Consider the following 21,952-nt stretch of genomic DNA (forward strand, 5'->3'; position numbering starts at 1 on the left):
TTTTAGTTTCTACGCATAGTAACTATTTACTATGAGATTTAATTTGAGCTTTGAACACGATATCCATAAGAAAAATCGGCACATTTACGTTATCATCGTTGTGAATTTTCATTTAAATTATTATCGATCATTTTTAATTTTATTAGTCTGGTTACAATTTTAAGAGGTTGAAGTTGATACAGCTTCAAACAATGTTAGCATAAAAAAGAATTATTGTGTATATCGTATTATAATCTTTTAGACAATTTTTGTGAGGAAGCATTATGTAAATGTGCACAGTAACCACTTAATGAAAAAGAATTATGTGTATATCGTATTATTGTCACCGTTGACTAAACTCATCCATGCACACGCTACAAAAAGCAAATCGTCTACACTTCATCATCGTGGGACAAATATTTATGTATGTACTACACTACTACTGCTAGTATGTAATGTTCTTTTCCTTCCTCTAATAAATTGGATAACGGAGTTACGGATGAAAATTTTCTGTCGCTTCCTAATAAGAAAACGAAAAGATTATGATCACTTTTATAGGTACGATAGTTTTACCATAAGACGAATTGGAAGTTTTTGGTATACTCAAATTGCAGTATACAAAAACTTAATAATTTTTAGTATCTTTTTAAATTCGTTTTTATATATAAAGTATGACTAACTTCATAATTGTAGTAGATATTTCAGCTACGTACTTGTGGGGTTTTGTTATTGTGACGGTAAGATTCTTATATGCATCTTCATTAGTCCGAAACTCCGAGTCGTTTGTCTGCATGATTAAGACGGAGAGTGTAAAAGTTAAACCAATTAGGCAAGACATATATATTTAATTAACATATCGGAGGATGAATACGTGAACACGGGAATGATTAAGATTAACTAATTATAAATTGCTATTGAAAATTAAAGTAATAAAGTAATTCCCAGTAAAGCATGCATCGATTTAACAAACCATATATACATAACTAAAACTAACGTTGGCTTTAGCAACAACACTAAAAGGATAAGAAATCACGTAAATAAAAAACTTTCTCACAATTAATAATAACCAAGACTGATTATCAGACGTAAGAGTTAAGACGTTCATCAGTTTGCAAGGCTACTTACTGTTCTCGGAGTATGTTCAATGCAAAGTAGAATTGTGAATAATGATTCCTTTATCAATTGTTCATATTCCCTGCAAATCAAAATCAAACGTATGCAATTAGTGAACAAAAAAGTAAGAATAGAAAAACAAACAAACATACAGACTAATCACGGTTTTGATAAATTATGAGACAATAAAGAATTATATATGCACATTTAGGTGATTATGTTTGAGTAGTATTGTTATTCTCATAAAATAGTAGTTTGCGAAAAATTCAATTACATAATAATAATAATAATAATAATAATAATAATAATAATAATAATAATAATAATAATAATAATAATAATAATAATAATAATCAGTTTTATGTCATACGTAATACATGAGAGGATAACTTTTTGTTGTATACTTTAATTATAATTAATTAATTTTAGATAGAATTTGGTCGTAGGTAATTCGCAAAAATTGGACTCTCTATAATCGCTTGAAAAAAGCTTCCTTTAATAATATAGATAGATAGATAGATAGATATAGATATAGATTCTTCCTGCGAAGTAATCTCTTGTTGTTAGAGTATTGTTTAAGAATTACTCATGACAAGTTTTATCATTGATGTGCCTTGTATATGTGCAGTCACGGAAGGTGGCTCATCAAGGATGTATCAACCGAACACGTTCGATGCCTCAAAGTCCCCATATTTGTGCGACTTGGGGAGATACTGGCTTTGTGCAGGTATTTTTAAAGTTTACGCCTTGATAACCAACATATATACTATGGCATATGTACATACTGATGCATTCTTGATTTCAGTCTGTATGTTAAGCGTTAAGCACCTTTTTGCAGATTTGGGACTTCAGTAAACATCTCAATTTCTTGGCAGAGTCGGAAACTACTGCTGGTGCTAAGGAACCTACCATATTTAAGCAGGCCCCATTAAGCATTTTCAAACATAAAGATGAAGGCTATGCTATAGATTGGAGTCCCCTTGTTCCAGGAAGACTTGTGTCTGGTAAGATTAAACGTAAATAGTAGGTTAGTAGACCAGTTAACAGTTTCTTGTTGAATGGTGTGAAATATACTGTGTTCTGATGATGTATGAAAGAATAATATCTAAGATCTTGTTAATATTTGTAGGATATTATTCTTATCTTGTGTATCTATAATCTTTGTATATTAGGTATTAGAGATAATATAGTTACCATATTATTAGGAAAGTCAAAGATCATATCTTGGCAATTTGTGTATATATGTAACGATGCATCGATGCTTGAATTATATGAGAAATAACCCATAATCTCCTTCCTTGTTTTCTTTAGAATTTCACATGGTATCGTGAGCATTAACGATCCAAACGTATACTCAATACATTCACCACGAAAATTCAAAAATCAACCTCGTTCACCATGACCGGTGACGACGCAAAGAAGAAAGGAACCGGGAGTGGTCCTATGACGATTCCCATGACATCACCTCTCTATCTTCATCCTTCCGATAACCCGAACTTAAACGTCACACAAATTATTTTTAATGGCAATAATTACGACATGTGGTCGGAAGCCGTTAAAAACGGATTAGACGCAAAGAATAAATTAGCTTTTAACGAAGGCAAGGTTAAGAAGCCCGAGAGTGATGGAGAAGAAGACAGTCTGGAATTGGTAGCGTGGCGACAGTGCAACGCTATGTTAAGGGCGTGGCTTCGGAATGTGATCGACCCGAAGCTACATCCAAGTATTTCTTTCTCGCAGCCCATATCAGATATTTGGGAGGAGCTACGTGAGAGGTACTCAGCGGGAAACGCACCTAGGGTTCATCAATTGAAGAGTGAACTTAACGAATGCAGACAAGAAAGAGACTCGGTTGTGGAATATTACACGAGACTCAAAACCATATGTTGGGACGAGTTGGAAAATTATAGCAAGATTAAAGCTTGCACTTGTGGAGCAGCAGCGACAATAGCAAAAGAACGAGAGGAAGAGAAGGTACACCAATTTTTAATGGGTTTAGATTCGAAACTGTATGGTAACATACGAACTAACCTGTTAATGGAAGACCCCATCGCTTTGCTGACACGCGCCTATGCCCTTATTCTAAGAGAGGAGAGGCATGCTTCCCTTACCAAAGTAAAGGAAGAGCGTTTTGATGCTGCCATGACTGCCAGGAATTATACAGGAGGACGAGGACGCGGTGCAATTGCTAGGACAGAGAACGATGAAACGTACTTGCCACCCCAGTGCTCTCATTGTGGGAAATTTTATCATACCGAAGAAAATTGCTATGACAAGCATGGGTATGAAGAGGTCAAAGCACGAGAAAGGGGAAGGGGACGAAGAGGAAGCAGCACCGGCCGTGGAAGCAGTCGTGGAAGAGGAAGGGGGCGTGGGCAGAGCAGCTACCAAGCCAATGCCGTGAACAATGCCAAGAATGGGGAATCATCGAAATCAAATGTGCCGTTCACTGACGACGAAGTTGAAAGACTTTGTTTCTTGCTGAATACAAGCCCGGAGGGAAGTGATAAATTACAAGGTATGAAATTAACCATTGATGATGTTGAGTGGTTGATCGATAGCGGAGCATCGCATCACATGACAGGAAAACGCAGCCTCTTAGAAAATTCATGGCTTGAGAACTCATCCACAGTGAGTTTGCCGGATGGAAGGAGAGTTGAAGCGAACGTTCATGGCGAAGTCCGCTTAAATGAAAATTTTATTTTGAAAGACGTTTTATTTGTACCTTCGCTCACTTGTGATTTAATTTCCGTCAAACAATTAATTCATGAGAACAATTGTGTAATAACATTCTATCCGGATTATTGTATAATGCAGGACCGGACTACGAGGATGGAGATTGGACGGGGTGAGCATAGAGACGGAGTATACTATTTTTGGCCGAGCAAAACAGAAAAGGCGAGGCAGGTGATGGTTTCGAAGGAAAGTAGACTATGGCATAGAAGGCTTGGACATCCTTCTAAGAGTATTTTTTCTCGTTTTACTAATTTAGTTGGGTGCAATTTAAATTGGAACTCGGATGAAGTTTGTGATTCTTGTTGTAGAGCTAAACAATCTCGTATTGCTTTTAAACCCAATAATAAAAGATGCGAAGTTTTATTTGGTCTTATTCATTGCGATATATGGGGACCATACCGAGTGGCTAGTTTGACCCGAGCACATTATTTTTTGACAATAGTTGATGACCATAGTCGGGGAGTGTGGGTATATCTCATGAAAGAAAAGAGTGAGGCAGGAGATTACTTGAAAATATTTTGTCAAATGGTCAAGACTCAGTTCGAAAAATGCGTTAAAATAATCCAGAGCGATAATGGAACGGAGTTATTATCTGGGCCCATGCAGCGTTACTATGAGGAAAACGGTATAATTTTTCAAACAAGTAATGTTGACACACCACAACAGAATGGTCGGGTAGAGAGAAAACACCGTCACATATTAGAAAAGGCAAGGGCACTAAGGTTCCAAGGTGGGTTGCCCTTACAGTTTTGGGGAGAATGCATATTGACAGCAGCTTATTTGATAAACAGAACACCTACACCTTTGCTAGACGGAAAGACACCCTATGAACTTATATACCGAAAGAAACCCAAATTTGACAACTTAAAAATATTAGGATGTCTTTGATACGTCCATAATAAAGATAAGCCACGGGACAAATTTGGGGAACGAGGGAAGAGATGCATTTTCATAGGGTATCCACATAGCAAAAAGGGGTGGAAGATATATGACTTGAGAGAAAAACGAGTTTTTGTGTCACGCGATGTCATGTTTTATGAAAATGTTTTTCCATATTTGATTTCAACCCAAGAACAAGTGCCACAAGAAATGAACCATGACAGCCCAATACCTGATGTCGAGAGCTTTGAAACGTTGGAATTAGACACTCCTGAGATACCCCACGATGTGAGGGGGAGAGACGAGTTAGGAGGACCAGAAAATGGGACTGAATTGGGGAATGAATAGCATGGCGTGACAGGGGAAGCTGAAACAGAGTCCTCTTCACCGAGGAGTGAGGATGATGGCGTGAACGATGGAGATGACAGTGGAGCTGGGAATGATGGTAATGGACATGATGAGGTACCAAATAGGGAAGCGGGTACTGGTGCAGGCGAGGAGAGATTGGGTCGTGGAGCTCGAGAAAAATTTGAACTACAATGGAAGAAAGATTATTATTGCAAGTCAACAAGAATAGTTACTCAAGACTCGAATGCTCACACCGTCCAAAGGAATTCCTCAAAGTCAGGTACGCGCTATCCTTTAATCGATTATGTTGTTACGAATTGTTTCTCACAATCTCACAGGGCATTCCTAGCAACGATTGATGGAAATCAAGAACCAAGCCACTATCATCAAGCAGCGAAGAGTGATAAGTGGCGAGAAGCGATGAGCAGAGAGATAGAAGCTCTCGAAAAAAATGAGACTTGGAAAGTGGTTACTTTGCCCAAAGGCAAGAAACCAATCGGATGCAAATGGGTGTACAAAATTAAGTATAAAGCAGATGGGACGGTGGAACGATACAAGGAGAGACTCGTTGCACAAGGTTTCACTCAAGTAGAAGGTATAGACTTTCACGAAACTTATGCGCCAGTGGCAAAAATGACTAGTGTGAGATGTATGCTCGCAGTAGCCGTGATAAAAGGATGGAATATCAAGCAGCTAGACGTGAATAATGCATTCTTACATGGAGACCTTGATGAAGAAGTGTACATGAGGATGCCACAAGGATTTGATAAAAGTGGAGGAAATAAGGTGTGTAAATTGTTGAAGTCCATTTATGGATTAAAACAAGCTTCCCGAAATTGGTTCGCAAAGTTAACAGCTTCGATGAAAGAGTACGGGTTCACGCAATCGTTGGCAGACTATTCGTTGTTCACCTACAATCGGGAAGGTAATTTTATTGGCGTACTTGTTTATGTTGACGATATGATTGTGGTTAGCAACAATAGTGAGGCTTGCGTGAAGTTCAAAAAGTTCTTGGATAATATGTTTGGGATAAAAGACTTGGGAAGACTCAAGTACTTTCTCGGAATAGAAGTAGCTCTCGGTGCAAATGGGCTCTTCCTTAATCAGCGGAAATATGCTACAAATATCATTGAAGAGGCACAATATGGCAGGAGCAAGAACAGCCTACACGCCAATTCCCCAGAGGCACAATTTGGCGTTGGCGAAAGGGTATGTTTTGAAGGATATAATGAAGTATCGGCGCCTGGTTGGAAGACTTGTCTACTTGACTATTACGAGACCTGATCTTGTATACGCGGTTCACATATTATCACAATTTGTGAATGAACCAAGGAAAGAGCATTTGGATGCAGCTCTAAGAGTGGTGCGTTATATTAAGCGAAATCCGAGCAAAGGAATATTTTTTAAGAAGAATGCCGAGTTGCAATTGAGAGGATATTGTGACTCGGACTATGCGAGTTGTCCGTTAACAAGGAGATCGTTGAGTGGGTATTTCGTTTCCATCGGAGAGTCGCCTATTTCATGGAGAGCTAAGAAACAAGTGACCGTGGCAAAATCTACAGCTGAAGCCGAGTATAGGGCGATGGGAGCGGCTACAAGTGAAATGATATGGTTGAAAGCCTTCTTAGCTTCGTTAGGGATATTTCACACGAAGCCTATGAGCCTGTTTTGTGACAATCAGGCAGCCATTCATATTGCGAAAAACCCGGTATTTCATGATCGAACAAAACACATTAAAATAGACTGTCATTTTGTGCGACAACATTTGATATCCAACGAGAATAAAACGTTCCATGTTCGAAGCAAGGAACAGATAGCAGACTTGTTTACGAAGGCACTCGGAGGAGAATTATTTGATCATTTACAGTTCAAGTTGGGACTCGGTTTACCAAGTGCTCCAACTTGAGGGGGAGTGAAAGAATAATATCTAAGATCTTGTTAATATTTGTAGTATATTATTCTTATCTTGTGTATCTATAATCTTTGTATATTAGGTATTAGAGATAATATAGTTACCATATTATTAGGAAAGTCAAAGATCGTATCTTGGTAATTTGTGTATATATGTAACGATGCATCGATGCTTGAATTATATGAGAAATAACCCTTAATCTCCTTCCTTGTTTTCTTTAGAATTTCACAATGTATTAGGTGACTGCCAAAATTCTATTTATCTTTGGGAACCTGAATCTGGAACCAAATGGAATGTTGATAAGAAGCCTTTTGTTGGTCATGCTGCAAGTGTGGAAGATCTTCAGGTAAAACTATTTCTCTAAATAAGATTCTATAAAATAACGGTAAATCTCTTGTAAGATGGTCTAGTGGTCTACCATAAATTAGCAATTAGTATTAGAGAATAATTGACTAAATTATTCTATATGTATCTACTGTATATTGTGTAGTCAAAGATTTAGCTCCTTAATCTTAGGCTTAAACTAGCTAACTAATTCTCTTATTTTAGGAGTCTCACATTAACCTAGTCCTATATATTGATGTATTTGTCAGCTTTGTAATTCAACGATTATTCAATACAAATTATAATTCTCTACATGGTATCAGGAGAAAGGTTCGATCTCATAATGGAAATTATGATAATGAGAGTCGAGTATTGTAGAGTTTAGTCTAAAAGTGTTCTTGGTCGTGTGATTATCAGAATGGGACTATGATAATCCGGATAGACCAATATATTGATAACGGTACTCATGAGATGAGTATTAATGGATCTCATTCATTAAGTTATAATATAGATAATACATATGGAGATATGATTATTGAACTGACCAACAGTGAGATTTCCCAAATGGTTATTATTACCTATACAATGTCAATGTGGAAATTCTCTTAAGGAGTTTGTATATTTTATCCTTTGACCTGAGATCATCATTGTAGTTAATAGACTACTTATTGTACTTAGATACCGGACACCTAGTGTGTAAAAATGCTAGTTGAATGGTCATTGGGTATAATTGAGTACCTATGCTATTAGTGGTGAGTCAAGATGGAATCCGTCAGCTCAAGGTAATGAGTTTGAACTCTATGTTGTCATTAATCTTATTGGTTATATAAAACCTTGGCCAGGGTAGACGAATGATTTAAGAAAGGAGTTTCTTAAAGTCATTCCCGACCAATAATGATAGACATGTAACATAATGGTCGTCTAGTGGGGTTTGACAGTCAAACCATACCCTAGGATGATCCGGAGTTGGAACGACGGAGGGAAATAAATACAGTATCCTTTACCAGGTTCGAGTACAGTGAAGTACAGTGAATATTGGTATTCACACTATCCGGCCGTCGGGAAGTGTTGTTAGACGCCAACCTCGATTAATAGTTAGTGAGATTAATTATTACCGGTTTAGCGATGAACCTATGTGGTCACACACTTACGGTGTGATATTTAACGTTTACGGTTATTTAATTTATTATGAGATAATTAATTAAATAATCTCGACGACATATTTTTATATTGTCCGCTAACACGGAAATATAGTTAATATCGGAAAGACGTTTATAAGAGAGACGGACCGAAAAGAATTGATTTAGGCCACGTACGTTATGCATGCAAATCAAAGACAAAGTTTGATTTTGTATGTGTACGTGCCATGTACATGAGGAATCCTTAATTATTAAGGTTGTGACTCATGTTTTTCTTTCTTGGTGACCAAGGTTCCATTTGCCTATAAATAGGAGGTGTGGCCATGAATTTTTTAAGCACGATCGAAATAAGTTTCGATTTCGTCTTACTCTTATACATACACTAAAGTGAGAAAAGTGTTTTCTCTTACTCCGAGGTCGTCTCAAGGGTTGAGAACGTTAGTTTATTTACCGGTGTGGATACACTAGAGACTCTGTACTTTCGGGGTTGAACCAATTTACTGTCTACAAATAAAGTATGTGTCCCTTTACCCAGTTTTTACAAGTTTTTAAATGCAATAGGTCTCAGGAGGACCGCATTTCTATCTTCCGCTGCTACATGTAATGTACCGCGGTCCCTTCACACACTCCATGTTTAATGAAGTTAATTTTAAACCACGTTAATTTATTGATGTAAAATTTCATGGGAGTATGGTGGCACAAATCTCAGTCGGTGCTAGGTACATACTACAGATTCATTAGGAATGTAGTCATATTTGCACCTTCCTCCAATTTTGCAGAAGGATGGAGATGCTCGGGTTTTGTAGTAGTATGAGATGCACTGAATGTTTTACCATCTCTGGGTTGAACCATTTCTTTGTTATGTTTACTGGGTGCTTAAATTGTAATTGATTTAATCTTGGATATTTGGCACTTTTGGTGTCACTTCTGAGTTATTTGAAATAATTAAATATCCGCTTCATTTTTTTATATAACGTAATTCGTTAGTATCGCTCCTTCACATACTCATTTTGTTAGATTCCTTATAATTCAATTATCGGGCTGTCTTATTTATTTAATTGGGCTTATTCTAGTCCATTCATTGGATTTCATATGGTTTATTTATTGGGCTCATAAATGGGTCACTTGGACTTGGTCACATTTTATCCCGTATATTTCACATAACGTAAATTACGCATGATCACTCATTATATTTTATTTAACCGGCATGATAAATTATAAAATGGAATATTTATCTGCATAAGACAAGTATGAGGTATTTATTGTTAAATAATTATTTGTGAAGGGTCATATCCTTGATAATGTCTTGTATTGTTCGGTGGTGTGAGTCGTGGTCCTATCGGACACTAGGGGTGAGCCATAGGCCCTCTAGTTGCGATATGATCGTCGGGACTGATGTTCCCATCCGTACTTATGGTGAGATGCAAGCCATAAGTATGAGTGTGACATTAATAATCTCGTCCCATGTGCATGAAAAGGTTATTATAAATAATTACTTGTAAGAGTCGTATTCTTGTAGAAATGCCATATTACCATCGTACGTGCTTGACATACATTTTTGCCCTGCTTGTGCTGTTCTGGCAAGCACGGGTTTGACCTACTTGTATTGTTCTGGCAAGTACGGTTTTGGACTACTTGTGTTGTTCTGGCAAGTACGGCTTTTGGCCACTTGTGCTGTTCTGGCAAGTGAGTCTTATCTTAGTCTTTCCGCCACTTTCGTGCTGTTCTGGCGATTGAGGTACTCGGTCTCCATGAGTAGTCGAGTCTTGGGTGCGTCTTTGTCTTTGGCGCACGTCGAATCGGGATGTACACCCGAGAATCTGCAGATTTAGACTAGGACCGTATTATTATCGGAGTCCTACCCGGGGAAATTATGGTCTAAGAGTGATAAATGTCTTGCAATATTTGGATGGTTACTTTGGTCATATCTCCTTGAAATACGTGCTCGTGGCTAAGTGGTCGTGTCTGTTTCCTTGTCTTTCTTTTCCATTTATTTATTGTTGCTTATGCCTTACTTGTTTATTCCATCATTTCTTTTACTCTTGTTGGTTTAAACATGTATGATCCCATGTTTAGTTATGATTCGATTCACTCATGTCTTATCTAATGTGATTGTTTGTTTATGTTCTTTGTTATGTTCGTTTCGACATATTGTGGCTAGGAGAACCTTGAGTTACTCCCCACTGACTGTGGCGTTCATGTTTACATGAATGACATGTGGTGAAGATGCTTACGTGGGGAAGACGTGTGGGCTAGCGAGAACTAAACCCTTGGGCCTTAGTTGCTAGTTTAGAAACCCCTTATACGTTTATTCGTGGGATATCTTTTCCCCGTTTTCTAGACTTGGGTTGTAATAACCTAAATTTGTCTATTGTTGTATTTGTTTCTTTTAGTTAGTGTCACCCGCGTGCTATTCTTTAACTAGTAATTTTATAAGTTTTTAAAATTTCACAAATTTCCGTTTTAATTTATTAGTTATATTTTCCGCTTTATCGCGGGGTGTCACATATGCCGTGAGTAAGCTCTCACAATTTATGCATCAGCCAACCACTTGTCACTGGTCTACCCTTAAGCGCCTACTTCGCTACCTAGCTGGTACATCGTCTCATGGCATAACCATCTGTCGCCACACTTCCTTGAGCCTTCACGCCTATTCCGACTCTGATTTGGGAGGTAATCCTAATGATCTTACCTCTACTGGTGCCTACATGGTCTATCTTGGTCGCACCCTTATCTCGTGGAGCTCCAAGAAACATCGCACTGTTTCCCGGTCTTCAACTGAGGCCGAATATCGCTCCGTTGCTAATGCCATGGCTGAGCTTACATGGCTTGGTCATCTTCTTCAAGAGCTTCATATTACTCTTCCCTCGACTCCCGTTGTTTATTGTGATAATATTGGAGCGACCAATCTTAGTGCCAATCTCGTGTTCCACTCCCGTATGAAACATGTTGCCATTGATTATCATTTTATTCGGGAAAAAGTTCAGTCCGGCATAATGCGCGTCACCCCTGTTGCTAATGATGATCAACTCGCTGACGCTCTCACTAAAGCTCTCTCCCGGTCTCGCTTTGATATGCTAATGTCCAAGATCGGTCTCTCGTCCCGGCCGTCCGTCTTGCGGGGTGATATTAGAGAATAATTGACTAAATTATTCTATATGTATCTACTGTATATTGTGTAGCTTAGTCAAAGATTTAGCTCCTTAATCTTAGGCTTAAACTAGCTAACTAATTCTCTTATCTTAGGAGTTTCACATTAACCTAATCCTATATATTGATGTATTTATCAGCTTTGTAATTCAACGATTATTCAATACAAATTATAATTCTCTACAATTAGCACGCAATCATTTTGCTTAGAAAATAAAGGGTCACTACTCACTAGCCGTTTGTAGATTAGAGAAGAATGAAGGTCCATTTTCCCTCCTATAAGCCTATTTAAAATAACTCCTACATAGGACAGTTATGCAGGGATTAAACCAGGCCTGAAGCCTCAATTCCCCCCTGCAATGCTGTCTCCTCCCCTTCTCTTTATGTATCTAAACAAAGTGCAGAAGTCGTTAAAATAATCACTACCGTTATGTTAATTTACTAGATATGTGGGTAACTGTTGGTAGTATACAATAATACAAGTTACTCCTATTAAATTTGAAGTAGTGGTCACTATATTTTCTAAGTGAAGTGGTATCATACAAAATTTATATGTAATAATGTACTATGCACAAGTGGACAACTAGTGTCAGGAAGTACATACCTGCGATCTAGTTTTTTTTTATCAGTAGAACTGTTATTTTGACACTTATGTTTGATTTGCTGTCAGTGGAGCCCTACAGAGGCAAATGTATTTGCGTCTGCTTCCGTGGATAAGAACATTGCTATATGGGACACTCGTCTAGGGAAGTCTGCCGCAGCATCATTCAAAGCTCACGATGCAGATGTAAATGTACTCTCATGGAACAGGTTAACCAACCTTCTAACTGCCGTTAAAAAATATGAGCGTGGTTGTGATCATTTGCACCTGCACATGACTCCCTAACTTAACATACTTTTGTCATCAGGTTAGCTAGCTGTATGTTGGCATCTGGAAGTGATGATGGGTCATTCTCAATCCGTGATCTCAGAATGATCAAGGTATACATTTGCTTATTTTTCAAATGTGTGAATGTGGGTTTTCTAATAGCATTTTCAGATTGGACTCCCTCTGTATCCACCTATAGTTTACTCCTCATTTTCAACCACACAAAACATGGCTGAAAAGAAAGCGTAAACTATTGGCTGGGACAGACCAAAATGAAGTACTTAACTTACATAATAGGGTACATTAAACTGCTCTTGATTATGCGAAGCATTTTATTTTTAAAGGAACTCCGAAATATGATTAACCGTTTCTGTTGATCATTTGGTTTGAATTGCGTGCTTGAGCTTAACAGTAGCACTTAAAAATCTCCAGCTTTAGTGATCCTTTGTCGAAGGCATTGTAAATACTAAATGCAGGTTGAAATAATGTTGTCGGGTTACTTATGTCGGAGGCATTGTTGAAATGCAGCTTTAGTGATCCTTTGTCGGAGGCATTGTTACTCGGATTCGGCAACGCCTGTTGATGTTGTACCTACCAAGTTATTGCCTATCAAACCTTGTTTTCTATGAATTTTCCCAGCAGATTGGCTTTCACTAACTAACCTCGATGTTTCTTAAATCAGGGCCAAAAGGACATAAAGGAGCTTCATTGGCATGTCCAGATTCCTGGGATGATCATATCGACTGCTGCTGATGGGTTTAACGTCTTCATGCCCTCAAATATAGAGACCTCACTTCCGGCAGCAAACGGTCCTTGAAGTACTCAGATTTTCTTTTCTCTGAGTCCTTTACTGCCTCTCGATGATTCTTGCATTGCAATGTTTCAAGGAATCATTCCGTCATAGAGACGGCCTCTTGATTCCCGTTTGATAAGGGAGCTAGCTCAGTCCGTGTTTTAATTTTGTGCCTCTAGCTTGAACTACTTTGTGGGACAGAAATGCAATGCTTTTAAGCTGTTTACAGTGCCCTAATAGTCTATTTTCATTTTCTTTTCTTAGAACTCCTTAAAAAGGTTAATAAATTAAATTCCCCCAAGATTTCTTCTCCCGGCCAAAACAAACTTGTGACTATCACAAATTATGACGTCTCACAACCCCTCCCCTTTTATAACATTATTTAAATCGATTGTTTCATCATAATTTGTGATTGTGACAAGGATGTGTGTTCTAATTAAGCCTTTGGTATGGGGGGAATCTTCAGTCACAATGAAACAGTAAAATTGTTTATTTACTACTTTTTCTTAAAACTTTGGTAAAACAGATATAAAGACGATAAAAATGAATTGAAGGGTTTACTTAATTTTGTGATACTGATACAAATCTGAAATCCTTGTTAACTAGGATAATCAAAGAGCTTAAACACAACACAAAGACACAACACAAAAGAAACCCAATTTAATTAAATTAACACAAATTACCTACCACTTGATCATACAAGTGAAGGAGTGCAATTGTTATGCAATTCATTCCTTTAATAATATACCTAAGAGCTTGCTTGGATTGAGGGTAAAAGATGGGGAGTGATATGTGAGGTGCATTTTTCATGTTTGGTATGAGAGTAACTATTCACCTCTCGAATCTATTACCCTTACGAAGGGGTAATGCATTACCCACCCTCTCTGGGTAATGATTAAGGGAGTAAATTACCCCTGTAATTAATTTCCTCAGTAATTATCACCCGAATAAAATTTACCCCTTGATTATTCCATGGATTTCAGGCAAGCCCTAAATTTTCATATTCTCCATTATAATCCGGTTGCAAATATTCTTGAGCTCCGTCCTCTTGTCATCAAACTCATCAACCTTGGCAAGCTTGTTATTCTTGAGCCATGTCATGGTCTGTCCAATGGCAATGTCGATCTTTTTCACCATGTTCCCAATATTTAAAGCGTACTCCTCCAGCGCATTTATCGCCTCATCCTTCTTCTTCTGTTCTTCGTCATCAGACTTGTATTTCTTAGCTTCTTCACCCATCTTCTCGACCTCTTCCTTAGAAAGTCTACCCTTGTCTTTGGTGATGGTTAACTTGTCCTCAGCAGAAACGTCGAGGATGCCATTGGCATTAATATCAAATCGCACTGTGATCTGGGGAACACCTCTGGCAGCCAGAGGGATGCCCAAGAGCTCGAATTTGCCCAGCAAGATGTTATCACGGATTTGGAATTTCTCTCCTTCGTACACCTGAATTAACACCCTAGACTGGTTATCGGAGCAAGTGGAGAACACATGTTCCTTCATTGTTGGAAGTGTCGTGTTTCTCCTGATCGATTCTGTCACGACACCATCGCCTGTCTCTAAACCAAGGGACATAGGCTTGACATCAAGAGCCAATATATCTTGGATCTTCTTGTTACTCTCACCACTCAATATGGCGGCCTGAACAGCTGCTCCATAAGCAACGGCCTCATCGGGATTGATGTTCTTGCAAAGCTCCTTGCCATTGAAAAAGACTTGCAAAAGCTCCTGAACTTTCGGAATCCTAGTAGACCCACCAACGAGAACAACATCATCGACAGTACTCTTGTCCATCTTGGCGTCTTTCAAACAATTCCTAACGGCCTTTATACACCTGTTGAACAGATCCATGCTCATTTCCTCAAAATTGGTACGAGTGATAGTGATGTTGAAATCAACATCGTCGTAGAGAGAATCAATCGGAATGGTACTCTCAGCAGCGGATGAGAGTGCTTTCTTGGCCTTCTCACAGGCTGTCCTCAGTTTTGCCAAAGCCTTAGGGTTTCCACTAATGTCTTTCTTAGTCTCCGTCTTAAACTCTTTTACGAAGTGATTAACCATTCTATTATCGAAATCCACACCACCAAGGTGCGTGTCTCCAGCAGTCGCTTTAACCTCAAAAATACCATACTCAATTGTAAACAACGTGACATCTAATGTCCCACCACCAAGATCGAAAACTAACACACGCTTCTCGCCAGTGCTAGTCTCATTCTTGTCAAAACCATAAGCCATGGCAGCAGCAGTAGGCTCATTGATGATACGTATAACATTCAAGCCGGAAATGACTCCAGCATCTATGGTGGCCTGACGCTGAGAGTCACTAAAATAGGCTGGGACACTGACAACAGCATTCTTTACTACAGTTGACCCGAGAAAAGCCTCGGCAACCTCCTTCATCTTAGTGAGGACCATGGAGGAGATCTCCTCGGCAGTAAATTTCTTTTCCTCGCTTTTGTAGTTGGCCACAATCATCGGCCTGTCACCTCGACCCTGGATAACCTTGAATGGCCAGTGCTTCATGTCATCTTGGACCGAGAGGTCGCTGAACCTCCTGCCGATCAGCCTCTTCACATCTGTCACAGTCAAACGAGAATATATATGCAAATTTTCTACCCTTTTTAAAATGGAGGTAAACTGCAGTAGTTTAATTAATTGTCAAATTCTCTCATACCGGTATCTAAAATACCATGCATTTGCACAGGAGTTACACTAGTTTGTAATCAATTGATTTTGATGTCTTTATAAGAAAGAGATCAAAAGAAGAAGAATAATAATAATCATTTCCAAGAAAAACTATAGCCATGAGGATGAATCTCCAAGACATAGTTTATCTACTTTCTCTATACTCCTCTGAAGCTTATCTGATAAGGAAGAGAAAAGAAATGCTTCCTCAATTGTCCAATTCCGAACTTCCCCTCAAGAAGCCTACGTTGCTTGCCAACCCCATCTTTAGTTTAATTTCTTGTTCGAATAATGTAATAATAAAGTCTGACTTCTAGAGTCGGCTATGTACTCTATAAGCTCCCTGTTTTTACTGCTGCCAAAAAAAAAAATATTTTGATGTCTAATAATTACCCTTAAGATTTCTTATTAATATAATGAACCGATCTTTGACTAAAAAAAAGTAAAAATAACGGGTTTTTCTAACATGTGCCCTTAGAACATCACTATTAGAATAATCAAGTACAAAGCACGTAAATATAAGTATAGACTAACCGAAAATGGTGTTGATAGGGTCTTTGTCAACCCGGTCCATAGCAGCATCACCAATGAACCTCTGAGTATCAGTAAAAGCAACATAAGAGGGAGTTGTTCTTTTACCCAAATCGGAAATAATCTCGACATGATCGTGCTGCCAAACTGCTACACAACAGTACTTTGTACCAAGATCAATTCCGATTGCTGGACCTTCTCCTTTACCCGCCATTGTAGTGCACTCTTGTGAAATTTACGATGTAAAAGAAAGTGATAATATGTTTATGAAAATTAGAGTTCCAATGAACAAAATGCGGAGGGAGTTTATATAATTGTTTGATTACGAAAGTCTATGATCAAAGTCATTTAAAATTTGCTACCAATGTCTCTCGCTGCTTCCTACTTCCTGCTCCTTTTTTTATTAATCCGGAGCGACCAATATAATATATATATATATATATATATATATATATGTATGACACTATGACAGTATGACTACACTCATAATATGACTATTTAATGGATCTCGATAATTCATTAAGTTATACATAGAGATGATGTATATGGAGATATGATTATCAAACTAAATGGTTGTTATTACCTATGGTTTCCTGAATGGTTGTTACTACTTATGCATTGGTAATTGTTTGGGCCAAAATTTGCACATTAGACCGATATGATGGATTGGGCCAGGTGACAATGTAAGCCCACTGAAAGAGCACGAAATCAGGAAGAGGAGAATGGGCCATTGATGATGAGCCCAGCGGAGTATAGAGGAAAGGAGTTGTAGGTTACGGATAACGAGTCAAGGGGAGCAGAGCGGAACGTAGGCCCATCAGACGGACTTCGGCTATCTTCACGAGCAAATCAGACATAAGTGTCAAAATCAGACTTCGGCTCAGTTCCGCCCCTGGGTTCATCACATGGCTAGTATGCTTGAATGCATTGAACACAAGACATAATAAGATGAAGAGAATAGGGGTTTCTGATACCTCCCTCAACTGCAAAAGAGAATACTGAAAGCAGAAATACAAGCAGAATTGATTATGCCCTTCAAAAACAAGACATCATTGCTAGGGAAATTAAGGGGATGATAACAACTCGATATGCTTACAGATGCACTCAACTGAGGAAGAGTTTACCGAATTTTGTGATATGTTACAAATTTGAATATCCTTGTTAACCAGGATAATCAAAGAGCTTAAACACAAGGAATCAAAATGAGATAATTGACAGCATATCTTACAGACAATCAACAAATACAATTCTTGATGGAATCTCAGGATGATTTACATATGCCCCTGGATATTCATCTCTTATGTCGAGTCGATCTTGGAACCAGCCCCGATAGCACCATAAACATCATCATCCATGGACCATGGGATCTGCACCCTCCCCATGAGCAGCCTGTTACTTATTCGCACTTGTACTGAAATACAGTAATGCACACTATATATGTATTGTTTACTCACTGTAATTGTCCTGCAGTTCATTCATTTAATAATACCAAAATTTTCATATTCTCCATTATAATCCGGTTGCAAATACTCTCAAGCTCCGCCCTCTTGTCATCGAACTCATCAACCTCAGCTAGCTGGTTACCATCAAGCCATGTAATGGTCTGGTCAATAGCATCATCGATCTTCTGTTTCTTATCCGTCACCATGTTCCTAATGTTATAAGCGTACTTCTCCAAGGCATTTTTGGCCTCAGCCTTCTTCTTGCGTCCTTCATCGTCACACTTGTACTTCTTAGCCTCTTGAACCATCTTCTCGATCTCTTCCTTGGAAAGTCTACCGTTGTTGGTGGTGGTTAACTTGTGCTTTTGCCTGGTAGTCTTGTCCTCAGCAGAAACGTCGAGGATGCCGTTGGCACAAATATCAAAGCGCACTGTGATCTGGGGAACACCTTTGGGAGCCGGAAGGATGCCCAAGAGCCGGAACTTACCCAGCAAGTTGTTGTCACGGGTTTGGGTTCTCTCTCCCTCGTACACCTGAATTAACATACTAGACTGGTTATCGGAATGAGTGGACAACGCATATTCTTTCATGGTAGGAAGTGTCGTGTTTCTCTTGATCATTTCCCTCACGACACCATCGCCTGTATCTAAACCAAGGGACAGAGGCTTGACATCAAGAGCCAATATCTCTTGGATCTTCTTGTTACTCTCGCCACTCAATATGGCGGCTTGAACAGCTGCCCCATAAGCAACAGCCTCATCGGGATTGATGTTCTTGCAAAGCTCCTTGCCATAGAAAAAGTCTTGCAAAAGCTGTTGAACTTTCGGAATCCTAGTAGACCCACCAACGAGAACAACATCATCGACATAGATCTTGTCCATCTTGGCATCTATCAAACAATTCTTAACGGCCTTCATACACTTTCTGAACAAATCCATGTTCAATTCCTCAAAATCGGTACGAGTGATAGTGGTGTTGAAATCAACACCGTCGTAGAGAGAATCGATTGTGATGGTACTCCGAGCAGCGGATGAGAGGGCTCTCTTTGCCTTCTCACATGCTGTCCTCAATTTTGCCAAAGCCCTAGGATTTCCACTAATGTCTTTCTTATTCTTCCTGTTAAACTCTTTTACGAAGTAATTTACCATTCTATTATCGAAATCCTCGCCACCAAGGTGCGTGTCTCCAGCAGTAGCTTTAACCTCAAAAATACCATCCTCAATTGTAAACAACGTGACATCAAATGTCCCAGCACCAAGATCGAAAACCAAGACATTCTTCTCGCCAATGCTAGTCTCATTCTTGTCAAGACCATAAGAAATGGCAGCAGCAGTAGGCTCATTCATGATATGCATAATATTCAAGCCGGCAATGACTCCAGCATCTATGGTGGCCTGACGCTGAGAGTCACTAAAATAGGCGGGGACAGTGACAACAGCATTCTTCACAGTTGACCCGAGATAAGCCTCGGCAACCTCCTTCATCTTTGTGAGGATCATGGATGAGATCTCCTCGGCAGCAAAGTGCTTGTCCTCGCCTTTGTAGCTGCCGACAATCATGGGCCTGTCACCTGGACCAGGGATAACCTTGAATGGCCAGTGCTTCATGTCATCTTGGACTGAGGAGTCGCTGAACCTCCTACCGATCACCCTCTTCGCATCTGTCACAAGGTAGAAAACAATTGTAGGTGAGTAAACTGTCGCATAATGAGAATATCCATAGCAACAAAACTATTACAGTAAAAATTAGCATTGAGATAATTCTAGGTAAAATTTAAACGCTTTGCAAAATTCTAGAACCGAAAAGGTTTTAGCCTAGTGGTTAAGATGGAGGTATCGTGACAAACTAACAATAGATTCCCTTATACTGTATCAGCCTTGCGCCTCAATTAACACCAAAAAAACCATGGGATAGAACATTTTGTTCATTTTTTAAGCATAATTAAAAATAAGATTACCAAAAGTTTCCAGGTCTTTCATAAACAACGCACAAAGTATACAATTTTTTTTTGAGTCAAATGCACAAAATACACAATTAACGGGGCTACATTAGATATAAACTTCACAAATCAAAACTAACACAAGAGATCAATGTAAAACTACCTACTCCCTCCAGGCCTCCCTACGTCTCAATTATTTGTTTACGTTTCATTTATATACTCTACATAAAGAATTAAAAAGGTAAACAAATGAATGAGAAAGAGAGAGTACATATAACTATCTAAGACCACTTTTTCTTGGCTCAAAGAAAATAGCAGTAATAGAGCTTAAGATGAGTTGGGCTTAGCGGAATAAAACTGAACTGAAAAGAACTGAGGTGAAACTAAGTCGGAAAGAACATCTAGAATAATAACGTATGAAAACACGACAATAGAATACTCTACTAAATAGACAAACTAGTGTAAGCATTACAACATCAAAAGCAGAGAGTAAACAAGTTGAAATCCTTTGAATGAATCAACAAACAATCATATTTCAGCAAACTCCACAATGAACAAGTGAATAACAAAATCCAAACGAAGCGCGCATTTAGTCGCATTACACTAAATGGGAGGGGGAATTAACCCCGAAATTCAATTGTGCAGGATACCTCCGTCTTAACTACAAGGTTAAAACATTTTCGGTTCCAATATTAAAAGTAGAATATAAAAATATTCTACTTTTATTGTCCTCTTTACCCGAAATTTCATTTCAAATTAATTATCCTTTTTTGTAATTTTAGTATGGAGAAATATTATCTACCTTCTATTTTCACCGCCGATTAAAATACACAAAATATCATTTATTTTACTTGATCTACATGTCTTCTGACCCCACCCGATATATATTAATTTAGTCGGTTGTGGGAGAGAGGGGCAAAGGGAGAAGATCCGAAAGAGAAGGTTGATAGCATCCTCCTAGTATAGTACAGTATAATAATTGAGTAAACTAACAGAATTGCCATTTGGCCCATTTCCTTTAATTCAAGGGATATGATTGTAATTTTAGCCTATTCTTAAAGCTTTCAGCAAAGTGGAAAACACTAAAACAGGACAATAAAAAAGTGGAAGGAAGGGAGTATTAATTAAAGGCTAACCGAAAATGGTGTTGACAGGGTCGATAGCAACCCGGTGCAAAGCAGCATCACCAATGAACCTCTCAGTATCAGTAAAAGCAACATAAGACGGCGTCGTTCTGTTACCCAAATCATTTGAAATAATCTCGACATGATCATGCTGCCAAATTCCGACACAACAGTACTTTGTACCAAGATCAATTCCGATTGCCGGACCTTCTCTTCTACCCGCCATAATAGCCTTGTGTAAGGCGATATGATTAGAGTTATACTGCTCTACTCGGTTAGTCTTGTGTAAGCGGTAAAAATAGTGTTCGAATGAACAAAAATAGGAGAGAGTTTGGGGGTTTATAATTGTGGGATTAGACCGGATAGTCAATGAACACATTACCAAAGTCATTTTAAATTTACTAGGAAAGTCTCTCGTTACTTCCTATGTCCACCTCATCCTATAGAACAACTTTACACTAAAGTTTTTGTGCTTTCTCATACTACCAGTACAAATTAAGTTCGTGTCCATTACTTTTTTTCTCCATTATCTTTAAACCATTTAGGATTTATTTGGTTATCTTTTAAATTCATGAAATTCTGAAAATCCCATGAATTACAATATTATAAACTTCTTTGGTTGCCAAAATCATGGAAAAGTGGAACTTCCTATGAAATTTAAGTTCCTTCATTATGGAGGAAGTCACTTATCTAACCTCTTAGCCTCCCTAGGTAAGTGACAATTCCCACACATGAATTTAATGCCCATATGCCAACCAAACACTTTTTTGGCAATTCACATGAATTTTCATTTTATGTAAATTTATCTTCTTTTATGGCAACCAAACAACCCCTTAGATTATTTGTTCGCACAATTTAACGGTTACAAACATAAGTAATGAATGATGATGTCGGGGTGAAATAATATATAATATAATCCTAGGTAAGGACAAGAAATGGAGTCCTCAGTGCTCGTACGGAGTATTTCATTACTTTCAATGTTTATGAATT

At 38.4% G+C, this 21,952-nt stretch overlaps 3 protein-coding genes across 3 annotated transcripts in view; 1 reads left to right on the forward strand and 2 right to left on the reverse strand.

Annotated features, from left to right (window-relative positions):
* Positions 1–16,671, reverse strand: part of LOC141592579 (heat shock cognate 70 kDa protein 2-like) — a 64,854-nt gene extending 48,183 nt beyond the window's left edge. Inside the window, exons 1-2 of the mRNA XM_074413314.1 lie at positions 16,461–16,671; positions 14,376–15,817 (exon numbers count right to left, since the gene is read on the reverse strand). Of these exons, the coding sequence (XP_074269415.1) occupies positions 14,376–15,817; positions 16,461–16,671 (1,653 nt within the window). The remainder of the gene's footprint in view (positions 1–14,375; positions 15,818–16,460) is intronic.
* LOC141592580 (protein HEAT STRESS TOLERANT DWD 1-like) lies at positions 1,710–13,478 on the forward strand. Its single transcript, XM_074413315.1, has 6 exons — positions 1,710–1,819; positions 1,931–2,096; positions 7,207–7,313; positions 12,251–12,390; positions 12,489–12,561; positions 13,131–13,478. The coding sequence occupies exons 1-6, from the start codon at positions 1,766–1,768 to the stop codon at positions 13,263–13,265; spliced, it is 675 nt and encodes a 224-aa protein (XP_074269416.1). The 5' UTR covers positions 1,710–1,765; the 3' UTR covers positions 13,266–13,478.
* An 850-nt stretch (positions 16,672–17,521) lies between the features above and the next one.
* Positions 17,522–21,467, reverse strand: LOC141592583 (heat shock cognate 70 kDa protein 2-like). The gene is made up of 2 exons (XM_074413317.1): positions 20,975–21,467; positions 17,522–19,559 (listed from the first exon to the last, which is right to left on the reverse strand). Exons 1-2 carry the CDS (start codon positions 21,351–21,353, stop codon positions 17,929–17,931), a joined length of 2,010 nt encoding a protein of 669 aa, XP_074269418.1. The 5' UTR covers positions 21,354–21,467; the 3' UTR covers positions 17,522–17,928.
* Positions 21,468–21,952: the final 485 nt, after the last annotated feature.

The sequence above is a fragment of the Silene latifolia genome, chromosome 7 (genome assembly GCF_048544455.1).
Source record: "Silene latifolia isolate original U9 population chromosome 7, ASM4854445v1, whole genome shotgun sequence".
NCBI classification, from domain to species: domain Eukaryota; kingdom Viridiplantae; phylum Streptophyta; class Magnoliopsida; order Caryophyllales; family Caryophyllaceae; genus Silene; species Silene latifolia.

Excerpts from the sequence above, each read along its gene's own strand:
- LOC141592580 (XM_074413315.1), top strand. The coding sequence starts at position 1,766 with ATGCCTCAAAGTCCCCATATTTGTGCGACTTGGGGAGATACTGGCTTT. Across the intron at positions 7,314-12,250 it reads CAAGTGTGGAAGATCTTCAG|TGGAGCCCTACAGAGGCAAA; the intron begins GTAAAACTATTT and ends ATTTGCTGTCAG. Across the intron at positions 12,391-12,488 it reads AATGTACTCTCATGGAACAG|GTTAGCTAGCTGTATGTTGG; the intron begins GTTAACCAACCT and ends TTTTGTCATCAG.
- LOC141592583 (XM_074413317.1), bottom strand. The coding sequence starts at position 21,353 with ATGACTTTGGTAATGTGTTCATTGACTATCCGGTCTAATCCCACAATT. Across the intron at positions 19,560-20,974 it reads CCCTGTCAACACCATTTTCG|ATGCGAAGAGGGTGATCGGT; the intron begins GTTAGCCTTTAA and ends ACCTTGTGACAG.